Raw genomic sequence first — 11,414 nt, 5'->3', positions numbered from 1 at the left:
ACCACAATATATAGGAGTTTGTGGTGCAACCTTTCTGCTCTGCAATCCCCACTGTGTTATCTGAGGTAAAAGAGATGGAGGAGGGAGGAGGGGAAACGGGTACAGTAGGGGGTCGAGGAGCTGTGAGAACAGAAGGACCGCTATGCTCGTGATGTGATTAAACGTCTGCTCGAACACAGGGGTTCCCTGGAACAGAGAGACCGTTAGAGAGAGAGAGAGAGAGAGAGAGAGAGAGAGAGATGGGGAGAAGAGGAAAGAGAGATAATGCTCAATGTAACGGGGAACAGGACTCTTGGGATGCTCTAACTTTACTGAAGAAAGCTGCTTTCTGTAAGTCTCTGCAGAGCCAACACTCAGAGTGAGAGGTGGGTGTCTTGTCAGCATTTTTTTTAACAAAACATAATATCTTTATGCATGTTGCAAGGCTTGCTGTTGTGAAAAAAAGAGCTTGTCCTGCTTGTTGTTGGGTGTGTTGTTAAAGCACTTATTGTGTAGCTGCAGAATTCTGAAAAAAAAAAGGTCTTTATTTCTCACTAAACTACTTTTGTTGTACAAAATGTTTTAAAATGTAATTAAGGATAATGTTTTGCTGCAGCGCTTGAAGAGTCAGCTGTTTATTAATTATGATAATTTACTGCGCAACGTATCTGCCACTCACATAATGCCTGAGCTAATATTGGAATATTTGTATTTATAGTGTGTGTTTGTGTAAAGGAATGCCAGTGCAGAGACAGGGATTCAATTGGAAAGGTGCAGGGGGAGAAGGAGTGGGTGTGTTTACCCACAGATGGCCTCTCGGTGGTGGGATTGTCATAGACCGCTGTCCCCCCCTCCCGAGTCCAGCTGGCACTCACGCACCCTCTTCCTGGCCAAAACATTACCTCATCACTTCTTCATTTTTTTTCTCTTCAGCATAATTATTTTCCCCTTGTAATCCAGTGCTATTTCCACTCATCTTTTCACTCATATATGTGTGTATGTGTGTATATGTATGTATGTATATGTATATATCTACTTGCACTAATGTACAGTTAGATCTGCATTTATTTTTTTATTTATTATATAATCTATACCTATATATACTGCATTTTTATACAATTCATTCCGCACCTGGTCTCACAGGAATCCATGAAATAGCCACGGATTCGCTTAACTCAAAATCTGTGAAATAGCCACGGAATCACTCAAATTTCCGTGAAACTGACACGGATTTCGCTACAATGCAAGTTAATGACAGTCATATCCCGTGGCTATTCCATGGATATTTTTTCCTATTGGTTTGTTCCAAGTCACGTGACTTTCAAGGTCCCGGCGGTCAGAACAAAAAACATGGTGGACAGTTCTCTCGTTTTTAGTGAAAAAATCAATATTTTGACATAAAAATGGATTTTGATCACATTTCTAGCGAGAAATATATGTTTTATTTTCTAAATATTCACTCAGTGAATGTACATAATCACTTTGTATGTTGGAATAGCCACGGGATATGACTCCGTGGCTATTTCATGGATTCCTGTGAGACCATGTTGTTCATTCCTGTATATATTGCAGTATGATTCACTTAATTACTGCTGAAGCACTTCTGGTTGGATGCTATCTGCATTTCGTTCCTTTGTACTTGTGACATGTGCAATGACAATAAAGTAATCTAATCTAAAAAAAACATTATATTGATTTTTTTTAAACGTAATGCAGTGCCATCACTTCTGTGAAAACAAAATGTGCTGTTTCAAACTGTACAAAGTATATAAACATAATTTCCAAATTATAAAACAAAAATCCACCAATCATTTTCAAATGAAAAGTTTTCCAAACGTGACACACCTGCATGGAAATCTGGTCTTTTGGAGTTAGTAAGTAGTTTAACCAGCAAAATATGATCAGTAAACTAGGTTGTCATTTCCCCATCTCTTTGCAAAAATGTACCATTTTAATTTCCCACGGAAAATATATTGTAGTATATTTTATGTTACAAGTGGTATATTTTATGTTACAAGTGGTATATTTTATGTTACATTAATATAAGAGTTTTGCTTTACTTAAAGCAAAAAGGCATTATGTGAGTGGCAGATATGTTGCCCAGTAAATTACCATCTTTCTTTTTTTTTTTTACCTACATCAGAGAAACAACACCACTAGTTTTCAGCAATAAAAATACTTAAAATATGTATTATATATACACTGTAAAACCCAGTGTTGCTTGTTTGTTATTATAATTAATTTTTCCTTTTCAATACAACAAAGATTTGTGCAAAAGTCATTTTAACCTAAAATATTGAGTCAAATATCAAGATTCATTTGAGTTAACTCCATTGTTTTTGTTGTCTTGATATGAAATCTTTCGCAGCATCGACACTCAAATATTTAAGTTTATAAACAACAAGTTGGGTTTTCCAGTGTATTTTACAATAATTTTTTCTACATTTGCTCCAGTGTTCACATCAAAGCTTAACCCTCTGAAATCTTGGGCTATATATGTCCGTTAAACAAGTGCAACCCCACCTATGTATCCTGATAATTAATTTTTTAACTTTGACGTACTTGATAAAAAATTTGAACCCAAAAGAAAACATAAAATCTGATATACACAGAAATGTACATATCATATTGCATATGAACACAGGTTGCAATTATAACATATAACAGGTTAAATTAGGGTAATATCTAGTTCTATATTTTTATATTAAATATATTTAACATTATCTCCGGTTTTACTTGGCCGAATATCATCAAAAAAAAATCTGGTATGGAGTTACAAACCAGAACTTTAGAGGGAAGCTGATGGCTGAAGGCTCAATGTTGCTTCATTTTTATGTCTTCACGTCATGAAGAAGTAATGTGCCGGTGCTTTCATGGACTCCAGAGGGTTAATATATGTAAAGGCATATTATGTAGGATTTTTACCTCCTTAAAACAAAAATAACCCCTCTCAGTCATCACTTCTGACCCACTAGAGGTGTGTGTTGGTGTCTGTATCAGCAGAGAAGCAGCTCTCTGCCTGAATCTTCTCTTTTCTTTTCATTTTGCTGTGTTGGGGACATTTCTTGGCATGGGCACAAAGCTGAAAATAGTAGGTACATCACTGGGGAAAAACGCAAAAAACACCACCAAGCTGTTGAACAGTGTGTCAAGTTGTTTTAGTCGTAAATCTATTATTCAGTGAGGTGCCTTTTCAATTCTTGTATCCGTCTTATGACTTGCATCAATATGGTATGAGTATTTGAAGGCCTTTGTCATGCTCATGTTCCATGTTTTGATTGACGGTTTGAAAATTTGGGGATTTCTGTAAGAATTGCATGTTTTGTCCTGGATCTCCTTATTGTCAATAGACCGAGGAATGTCTCTAGTTTGTGGGTGTAAAGTTTCATGAGGCTGTGATTATCCTAGAGGTCACAGCAGCTCATTTTATACACTGAGGTGAAATATTTTAAAAAATTAAAAAAAATTAAAAAAAATTCACCTTCAAAATTAAGTGTTACCATATCTTGCTTAAGTCACAAAGGCATGTTAAAAATTGCCTAAGTCATGTATTTCTCTTAAGTTACATAATTTACACACAGTGTTATTACTATGCCAACAGCCATCCTTTGTTACATCCTTTTTGAGTGAAATGATCAATAAATGTCATATGTTACACTTTTGGTGAAGTTTTTTGTGTTTCCTGCAAAATGAGTTAGGCGATTATTTTAACAGGGTGACAATATGTAACGTTTTCATGTGGATTAACTGTTTCTTGTCAACAGGTCTGAACCCTCGACAGCCTTCAGGCAACTTTGTTTGGCTGACGGCCAATTTGCAGTGAGATGTGAGGAACTGGATCGCCACCAGCCAAACCTAAGGACTTCCTGTCTGCTATTATGGAAAACCGCCATCTTGGTGCCAACCAATAGAGATTTCACCTCCACCTGTTGGCGGAACTGTTAGCTGAGGATTACCGGAATCATTTAGTGTCCAATGAGATGCTAGAAATCCTTGCTTCAAGTGTTCTTTCCAGGTGAAATGATGATCCTGTTGCTCAAGTGAAGTGTTCTTCAAGAAGACACGTTCTCTCTGAAGATTTGTGGTAACCCTAGAAACCCTCATCTCCTTATTTGGAATGATGCCCTCTCCATCTCCTCCCTCCCAGCCCTACCTCGCTCCCCGCTTTGTCTTTTTTGTCGGACTGCTGCTTTTGGTCAGTTGGGGGCCCTCGGAGGTCAGTTGCCAAAATGACACGGAGCCAATTGTGTTGGAAGGAAAATGTCTGGTGGTGTGTGACTCCACCCCCTCTGCGGAGCCATCGGGCAATGCTCTGGGCATGTCTGTGAGGTCAGGAACAGGCCGGGTGGCGTTTTCAGCCATCAGAAACACCAACCACGAACCCTCGGAGATGAGCAACCGCACCATGACCATCTACTTTGACCAGGTGGGTTTCTGTTTCTCCGTACACATGAGTCCAACGTTGGTGGCACAACCATTTAACCCTCTGGGGTCTGATATACCACATAATAATTAATATACCCATGTTTGGTATTTGGTATTTTCTAGGGCCGAGACTCAGTTGTTGGGTGTTTAACCATTTTGGAGATGGGGCTATTTTGTCGGTTTTTGACTCCTTTTCATTCTGCCTGTATAAACCACTTAAAAATCTTTACTGTGACTTGTTACTATCATTGTTTTCAGCACAAGCTCACCTATATGACCTGATTATTATTTTTTTCATTTTGACTTTCTGGATCAACATTTTGAACACAAAAACCACACAAAAATACATAAAAACACACAAAAAGCACAAAACACACACACAAAAAATACAAAAAACACATAAAACACACTCAAAACATACCAAAAACATTTTTTTAAATTACAAAAAACACACAAAGAAATAACAAAAAACACAGATAAAAATGCAAAGAAATTACAAAAACAGTAAACACAAAAAAGACACAAAACGACTAAAAAAAGACTCAAAACGACACGAAATGACTGAAAAAAAGACACAAAATGACCAAAAAAAGACATAAAATGACCAAAAAAGACATAAAATTACAAAAAAAAAAGACACAGTCCGTGGCCCAGAGGTTAGGAATCGGGCTTGTAACTGGAGAGTCGCGGGTTCGGCCCTAACCCTTGAGCAAGGTACCTAACCCCCCTGCACAGCTCCCTGGGCGCAGTAATGTGCTGCCCACTGCTCCTTGTATGGTGTGTTCACTTGTGTGTAAAAAAGGATGGGATAAATGCAGAGGCTGAATTTCCCCATTGTGGGATTAATAAAATGAGAAGACAGAATGACAAAAAAAAAACACAGAAGACACAAAATGACCAAAAAAAGACACAAAATGACCCAAAAAAAGACACAAAATAACTAAAAAAAGACACAACAGACACAAAATGGACAAAATAGACACCAAAAGACACAAAATGACCCCAAAAAAAGACACAACAACAGACACAAAATGGACAAAATAGACACAAAAAGACACAAAATGACCCCAAAAAAAGACACAACAACAGACACAAAATGGACAAAATAGACACAAAAAGACACAAATGACCAAAAAACACATAAAATGACTTGCAAAGACACGAAAAGACATGAAAAGGGTTTGAAAATGGACAAAATAGCCCAAGACTCCATAGAGTTAAGCCAAATGGTGTATTGTCACAGAGAGTACATTGCGTTACTACAGATAAATGCTTTCATTACGAGACATTAGTATCTGAGTCATTGCTAGTTAGACGGTGAAGACACATTGGAATCTATCATTAACCAGGTCACAAACACATGCATGTGTGTGTCACGCCTAAATTACTACTATTACTAACTTAACGTTGTGTCCTGTAAGCATTTCAATAGCGATACTGAGAGTGCTGCAGACTTAATTGTCTCGGATTTCAAAGAACGCTAATAAAAAATAATCATATATCAGACAAGCGATCCTCCATTGTGTCTGGTTTGTGTCCTGCACCTGATGTTCTCAACAACATCCTGCCAGAACACCTTGTTCATTTCCTCTGCTTCCTGTTCTCCTGGCAATACTTCAGCACTAAACTTCCGGAAATAACAGATTTTTTTGATCCCAAAATGTAATATTCTATTAATAGTTTGGCTCAAGGCCTGGTTGTATTTGTTCTCTCTCTGCATTTTTTCTTTCTCTTAGATCCTAGTAAACGTTGGAAGCCATTTCGATCCAGCGAGGAGTATCTTCGTGGCCCCGAGAAAAGGAGTCTACAGCTTCAGCTTTCATGTTGTCAAAGTGTACAACCGGCAGACAATTCAAGTAAGAACAGCAGCTTAAAGGGATGGCTTGACAATTTAAAAAAAAGAAAAATTTACTTATTTTTATTGGGGGGTTTTTTCTTTTGTTCACATACAAAAATAAAGAAGGTAAATGTTCATTTATGCTTGAAATCAACACGAAAGAACAGAATGATTAAGAAAAATTAAGCAATAAAAAACAAAACAAACAAACAAAGAAAAACCTAGGTGGATTCAAATCAAATATCAAAACAATAATAAGGTTTACAAATAAAAGAAAGTGATTAGATTAGATTTGACTTTATGCATCCCACAGTGGGGAAATTTCCTTGTTACAGCCGACCACAACAAAAAAAATTCCCTTTTAGATAAAGATAAAAAATAATCAATCTAATAGAAAAAGATATTTAACAATATACTATATGCTATATATAATTTAGTGCAAATTAAGTGAAGAATGTGCAGCGTGCAAATTATATGCAAAATGCGCAGAAAAAAAAGAAAGAAAGAAAACTACAACACGTTCAGGTTGTGCTGGTGTTGTACAGTCTTATGGCAGCTGGAATAAATGACCTGCGGAAGCATTCCTTAAGATTTAAATAGTAATAATACAACTTGGAGGATGTCAAGTTTTCTATAATTTACATTTGTTCATTTTTCATGGGATTATATTTAGTATAATAGTCCATCAATGGCTGCCATATTGTGTAAAAGGTATTTATCTTACCTCTCAGGGTGAATTTTATTTTTTCTAACTGCAAATGTTCATTCATTATATCATTAATTAAAGCTTGATAGAATGGAGGATTTTTTTTGTTTCCATGGTTTGCCAATTTTAAATATATGGTAATTTGTGCTATTGCTTAGACGTTAAGTAACAAATTCCCAGGAAAGCTTTTTTTTCCGGAAAGTTTAGTTTTCAGCCACTCAAAGGAATGAGTCAACATTTTGACATTTGACCTTTGAATGATGAATAAACAACAACATTTAATTCCCATATAAATGTTTTGCATCAGAACTATTGATGCAGCCGTGCAAATTTATGACACAATACTTGTTCAATGACAGTTTGAAGGCATATAATCTCTCTGTCTGAGCTAAGTTTTGGTTTAGCTGAAGCTACTGTAAGGTCTTTTTCTCTTGGTGAAATTTAGGTGAATCTGAATTCCCTCTACTTTACACAGTGTGTATGTCTTGGGCTTTTATTTTGAAGACAAGAAGGAAAGGAGTGGTTCTGATAAGTGCTGGCTTTTTTCAAAGTTGAAAGGAGTAATAATGTTAATACACTTAATGAATCCACAGGTTATGAAAAATCTGTAGCCAACAGGCAAACAAAACCATAGGTGGATAGACTCAGATATATATATTATATGAAATTAAACGCTTTTAACCCTCTGATATCTTGGGCTATGATGCCCTTTAAAAAATTAGTTAAAAAATCTTTACCATGCCATGTTGGTATCAGTTTTTTCAGCATTACCTCACCCAAATGTTCTGATAATTATTTTTTTAATTTGACAAACTTGAAAAAAAATGTTGAACCCAAAAGGAACAAAGGAAAACATAAAATCTGATCTTAAAAAAATTATGCTTCAATACACAGAATTTTAAAAGTTGCAAATATGAATACAGGTTGCAAATATTATATATAACAGGTAAAATGAGGATAATCTCTAGTTCTATATGTTATACTAAATATATTTGACATTATCTCTTTTTACTTTTACTCTTTTACTTACTACGTTTTACTTGGCCGAATATAATCCAAAAAAACTGGCCTGGAGTTTCAAGCCAGAACTTTAGATGGAAGCTGATTGCAAGGCTTGACGTTGCTTCATTTTTATGTCTTCACATTAGGAAGAAGTCATGTGTTAAAGTACATAATACTAACAAAAATATATAAAATCTAACCTTATTTACCTTCAAATGTCTCTCCTCTCCACCTCACCCATCCCTCCCAGGTGAGTTTGGTTCTCAACGGCTGGCCGGTGATTTCCGCCTTCGCAGGCGATCAGGATGTGACCAGGGAGGCCGCCACCAACGCCGGGCTGGTGATGATGGAGAGAGGAGACAAGGCTTACCTCAAACTGGAGCGGGGGAACCTGATGGGAGGGTGGAAGTACTCCACCTTCTCCGGGTTTCTGGTGTTCCCCTTGTAGACTTGTAGGCTTTGGGTGGGTTTATGTTTATCGTCAAAGGTGTAAAATATAGAATGTTATTTGACAGAAAAATAATGGATACACATTGAATTCAATCAAACTGCTTTGATGCATCTCCATGTGTCGGATGAATGGGTGGTTTCACTCAGAGCCAAATATTCCTGAATGTAATTTCCATTTCCATTGCACTTTTATGGCTTACTTTTAATGTGTAATGTGTCGTCTATGCTTGCTCACACCAGGTGTCAGCCCTAGACTGTATATAAAGATGGATGACATGGCAGTGCCCCAAAAGTGAAGCCAAAACATCTCTAGGCCCCCCTGGTAGCCGGCTGCAGCATTGGTCATAAACCCTACCCCCACCATGGGGGTTCAAAATAAAATATCAAAGTCTACGTTATATTAATATCCCCCAAAGATGATATCTGTCAGTTTAGGGTTTTTTTTGTGAAGCTAATGAATGTTTCTAGTGTCAAATATTCTTATAAGTTTGGTTTTAACTAGTTATTTGATGCTGTAGAACTGCTATGTTTGGACAAGGCTCCACCAACCAATCACCACTGCACAGAGTCTGGCTCCAAATGATGTCACCAGCACAACATGGCAGCATCCGTATCCAGGATATGTACATATAATATATAATCAGGGGGCTTCCACTTTAAGTCGTTTTGAAATCTTCTGTTTTTAGAGCGTATAAGTGTGATTACTTTGCTTCAAGGCACCAGATATATCATCCTTTACTTGCCAAATTGTTGTTTTTAAGCTTAAATTAAGCTGTTAATAAGTTTCAATATGTGTTCCAGGCTAAAAGCAACCATTTAGATTCCAAATATTTGATCAGTTTATCCAAATAATGCCTATTTGGAAATTTGTACCAATGTTTTCAGAGTGTTTAGGAACTGCTGGCTGCATGACATGAGCCACATGTTGACAGTGTTTCTGTATTTACTCTCAAAGGGGTCTAAAACCTCTACACTTAAACCAGAACAACTGATACAACTCAGTTAGAAGTGGAAAAGCCACAATTTTCCAGGGCAAACGGTGAATATACAGTCTATGGTGCCAGTCAGAGATTGTGTTTTTCTTTTAATGCATGAAATACAGGGTAGTGTATAATCTTTGTGTAAATAAAGAAAATTATTGCACCTCTCTGCCTCTCTATCCACCAATTTATGTAGCTAGCTAACTGGCTTGCTAGAACTATATTTCCCATAATTTCGGGCAGGGATGGGCAACTTTGTTTTTTGTTTTTAACAACAGATCATTATTTCCATTTTGCCTCTCATACTTTATAAAGAAAAAAAGTTTTTGTATTATTAGCCATGAAGTTAGTTAAGTAGTTAGCTTAGCAAGCTACTTAGCCAAAAAGGTATCTTAGTAGTTAGCTTAGCAAGCTACTTAGCAAAGAAGTTAGCTAAGTAGTTAGCTTAGCAAGCTACTTAGCTAAAAAATGGATATGGGTCATTTTTGACCATGTTGTGCATTAGAAGAGTATTGACACAAAAAGGGATTTTATTAAAAAAATGAATGAAGGAAAACATAAAATTAGGATGTATGATGACCAAAAACAAACTAATTGAGGAAAACCTGGAATACTGAATGATGAAATTAATTTATTGCAAATATATAGAACATAAAAACTCTGTCGGGTCACTTTAGACCCATGTTGTGCATCAAAAGGTTAAACACAGTTAACATAAGCAATTAAATACAATTAAATACAAGTACAGTCATCACAACAACACTGAAGGAGCCTCAGTAGAGACTTTTATGGAGCAGTCACACTGACCAAGAGAAATTGCTCACAATAAATAGTCAAGATGCATTTATTACTCTTAACTAACCTTTTTGTTATGCATTTTGCTGCCACAGTTCATTAACATACGGTGAACGAACATGCCTATGTCCTTGGTTATTGCTGACACTGGTATGTGTATCCTCCCAAACACCTGCCCTGCACTTAACATGCACTCTATAAATCACTTGCAGACAGACGGTTGTTCTAAAAATAGTATGCATCCTTGTTGTTTGCTCCAATATTTGTAGTAAGTGTAACTGACGGCTTAAAATACAAGATGTTGATCAAAAACATATCCACTCTCCACTGCAGGTACTTGGACGATTATGATTTAGGCATAAAAACTGAGGCTTTGTTCTAAAAACCTTTTAATCTACACTTATATTCCCGTGTAAATTTGTCATCCTGGTGACACACAGCGTCTCTCTGCAGTGGATCCGGTGGCAGATGGAGGATTGGCAGTAAAAAAAGGGATCCGGTGCCAGAAACCTGCAGAGTTCACACTAGACCATCACAACCGATTAGTCTCAACGCCCCGGTGCACAGCAGAGGCCTGTGTTAGCACTTTGGAGATTCGTGTCTGGAGTACAAAACAATGTGAAGACTTTAGTTCCAAAACTAGATTAACACCCTGTAACAAATAACAGAAAATATAATCTGTGACAATTTGGATTTATGGATTTATTTTTGCTGCGACTGCACTTTTCTTAAAACCTTTGAACGAAGTAAACTGCCATAATCCAAAATAAATAAATATATTACAGTAAATAAATAAATGAAATTATTAAATGTTATTAAATGATTAAATGTACCAAAAATATATATTTAAAATACATGCAGTCATTCATTTATATATATATATATATATATATATATAATATAAATGAATGACTACATTTATTTGAAATATAGTATTTAAAATATAGTATTTAAAGTATATATGTATGTATATATATATATATATATATAAACGAATGATTACACAATTATTTTTTACTATTTTTTTGCTTTGTAAATAAAATCTCCCATTCATTTACTTTTATATTGAATTTCCCCTTTTTACGTATTTATTTTTTGTTCATTTTTAAATGTATTTATTTTTAATTAATTGATCTTCAAATTCAGTTTTTTATTACTTCCCCTTTGCATTTTCCCTCCTATTTACTTCTTCCAAATACATTTATTAATGTATAATATTTTTTTTCATTTCGTCTTTATG

The 11,414-nt window shown here is 35.9% G+C and overlaps 1 protein-coding gene across 1 annotated transcript; it reads left to right on the top strand.

The window, feature by feature from the left end:
• The first annotated feature begins 231 nt into the window (after positions 1 to 231).
• si:dkeyp-74b6.2 (cerebellin-1) lies at positions 232 to 9,542 on the top strand. Its single transcript, XM_059355601.1, has 4 exons — positions 232 to 365; positions 3,744 to 4,405; positions 6,141 to 6,260; positions 8,200 to 9,542. Exons 2-4 carry the CDS (start codon positions 4,097 to 4,099, stop codon positions 8,395 to 8,397), a joined length of 627 nt encoding a protein of 208 aa, XP_059211584.1. The 5' UTR covers positions 232 to 365; positions 3,744 to 4,096; the 3' UTR covers positions 8,398 to 9,542.
• Positions 9,543 to 11,414: the final 1,872 nt, after the last annotated feature.

This window comes from Centropristis striata, chromosome 17 (assembly GCF_030273125.1).
Source record: "Centropristis striata isolate RG_2023a ecotype Rhode Island chromosome 17, C.striata_1.0, whole genome shotgun sequence".
Lineage (NCBI taxonomy): Eukaryota > Metazoa > Chordata > Actinopteri > Perciformes > Serranidae > Centropristis > Centropristis striata.
Note: the sequence above shows the minus strand (reverse complement) of the source record. Positions and strands in the feature narration are given on the sequence as shown.

What these genes read in the sequence shown, in the direction of transcription:
- si:dkeyp-74b6.2 (XM_059355601.1), top strand. Translation starts at nt 4,097, where the DNA reads ATGATGCCCTCTCCATCTCCTCCCTCCCAGCCCTACCTCGCTCCCCGC. An exon ending in TGACCATCTACTTTGACCAG is followed by an intron (nt 4,406 to 6,140) that starts GTGGGTTTCTGT and finishes TCTTTCTCTTAG; the next exon opens with ATCCTAGTAAACGTTGGAAG. An exon ending in ACAACCGGCAGACAATTCAA is followed by an intron (nt 6,261 to 8,199) that starts GTAAGAACAGCA and finishes CATCCCTCCCAG; the next exon opens with GTGAGTTTGGTTCTCAACGG.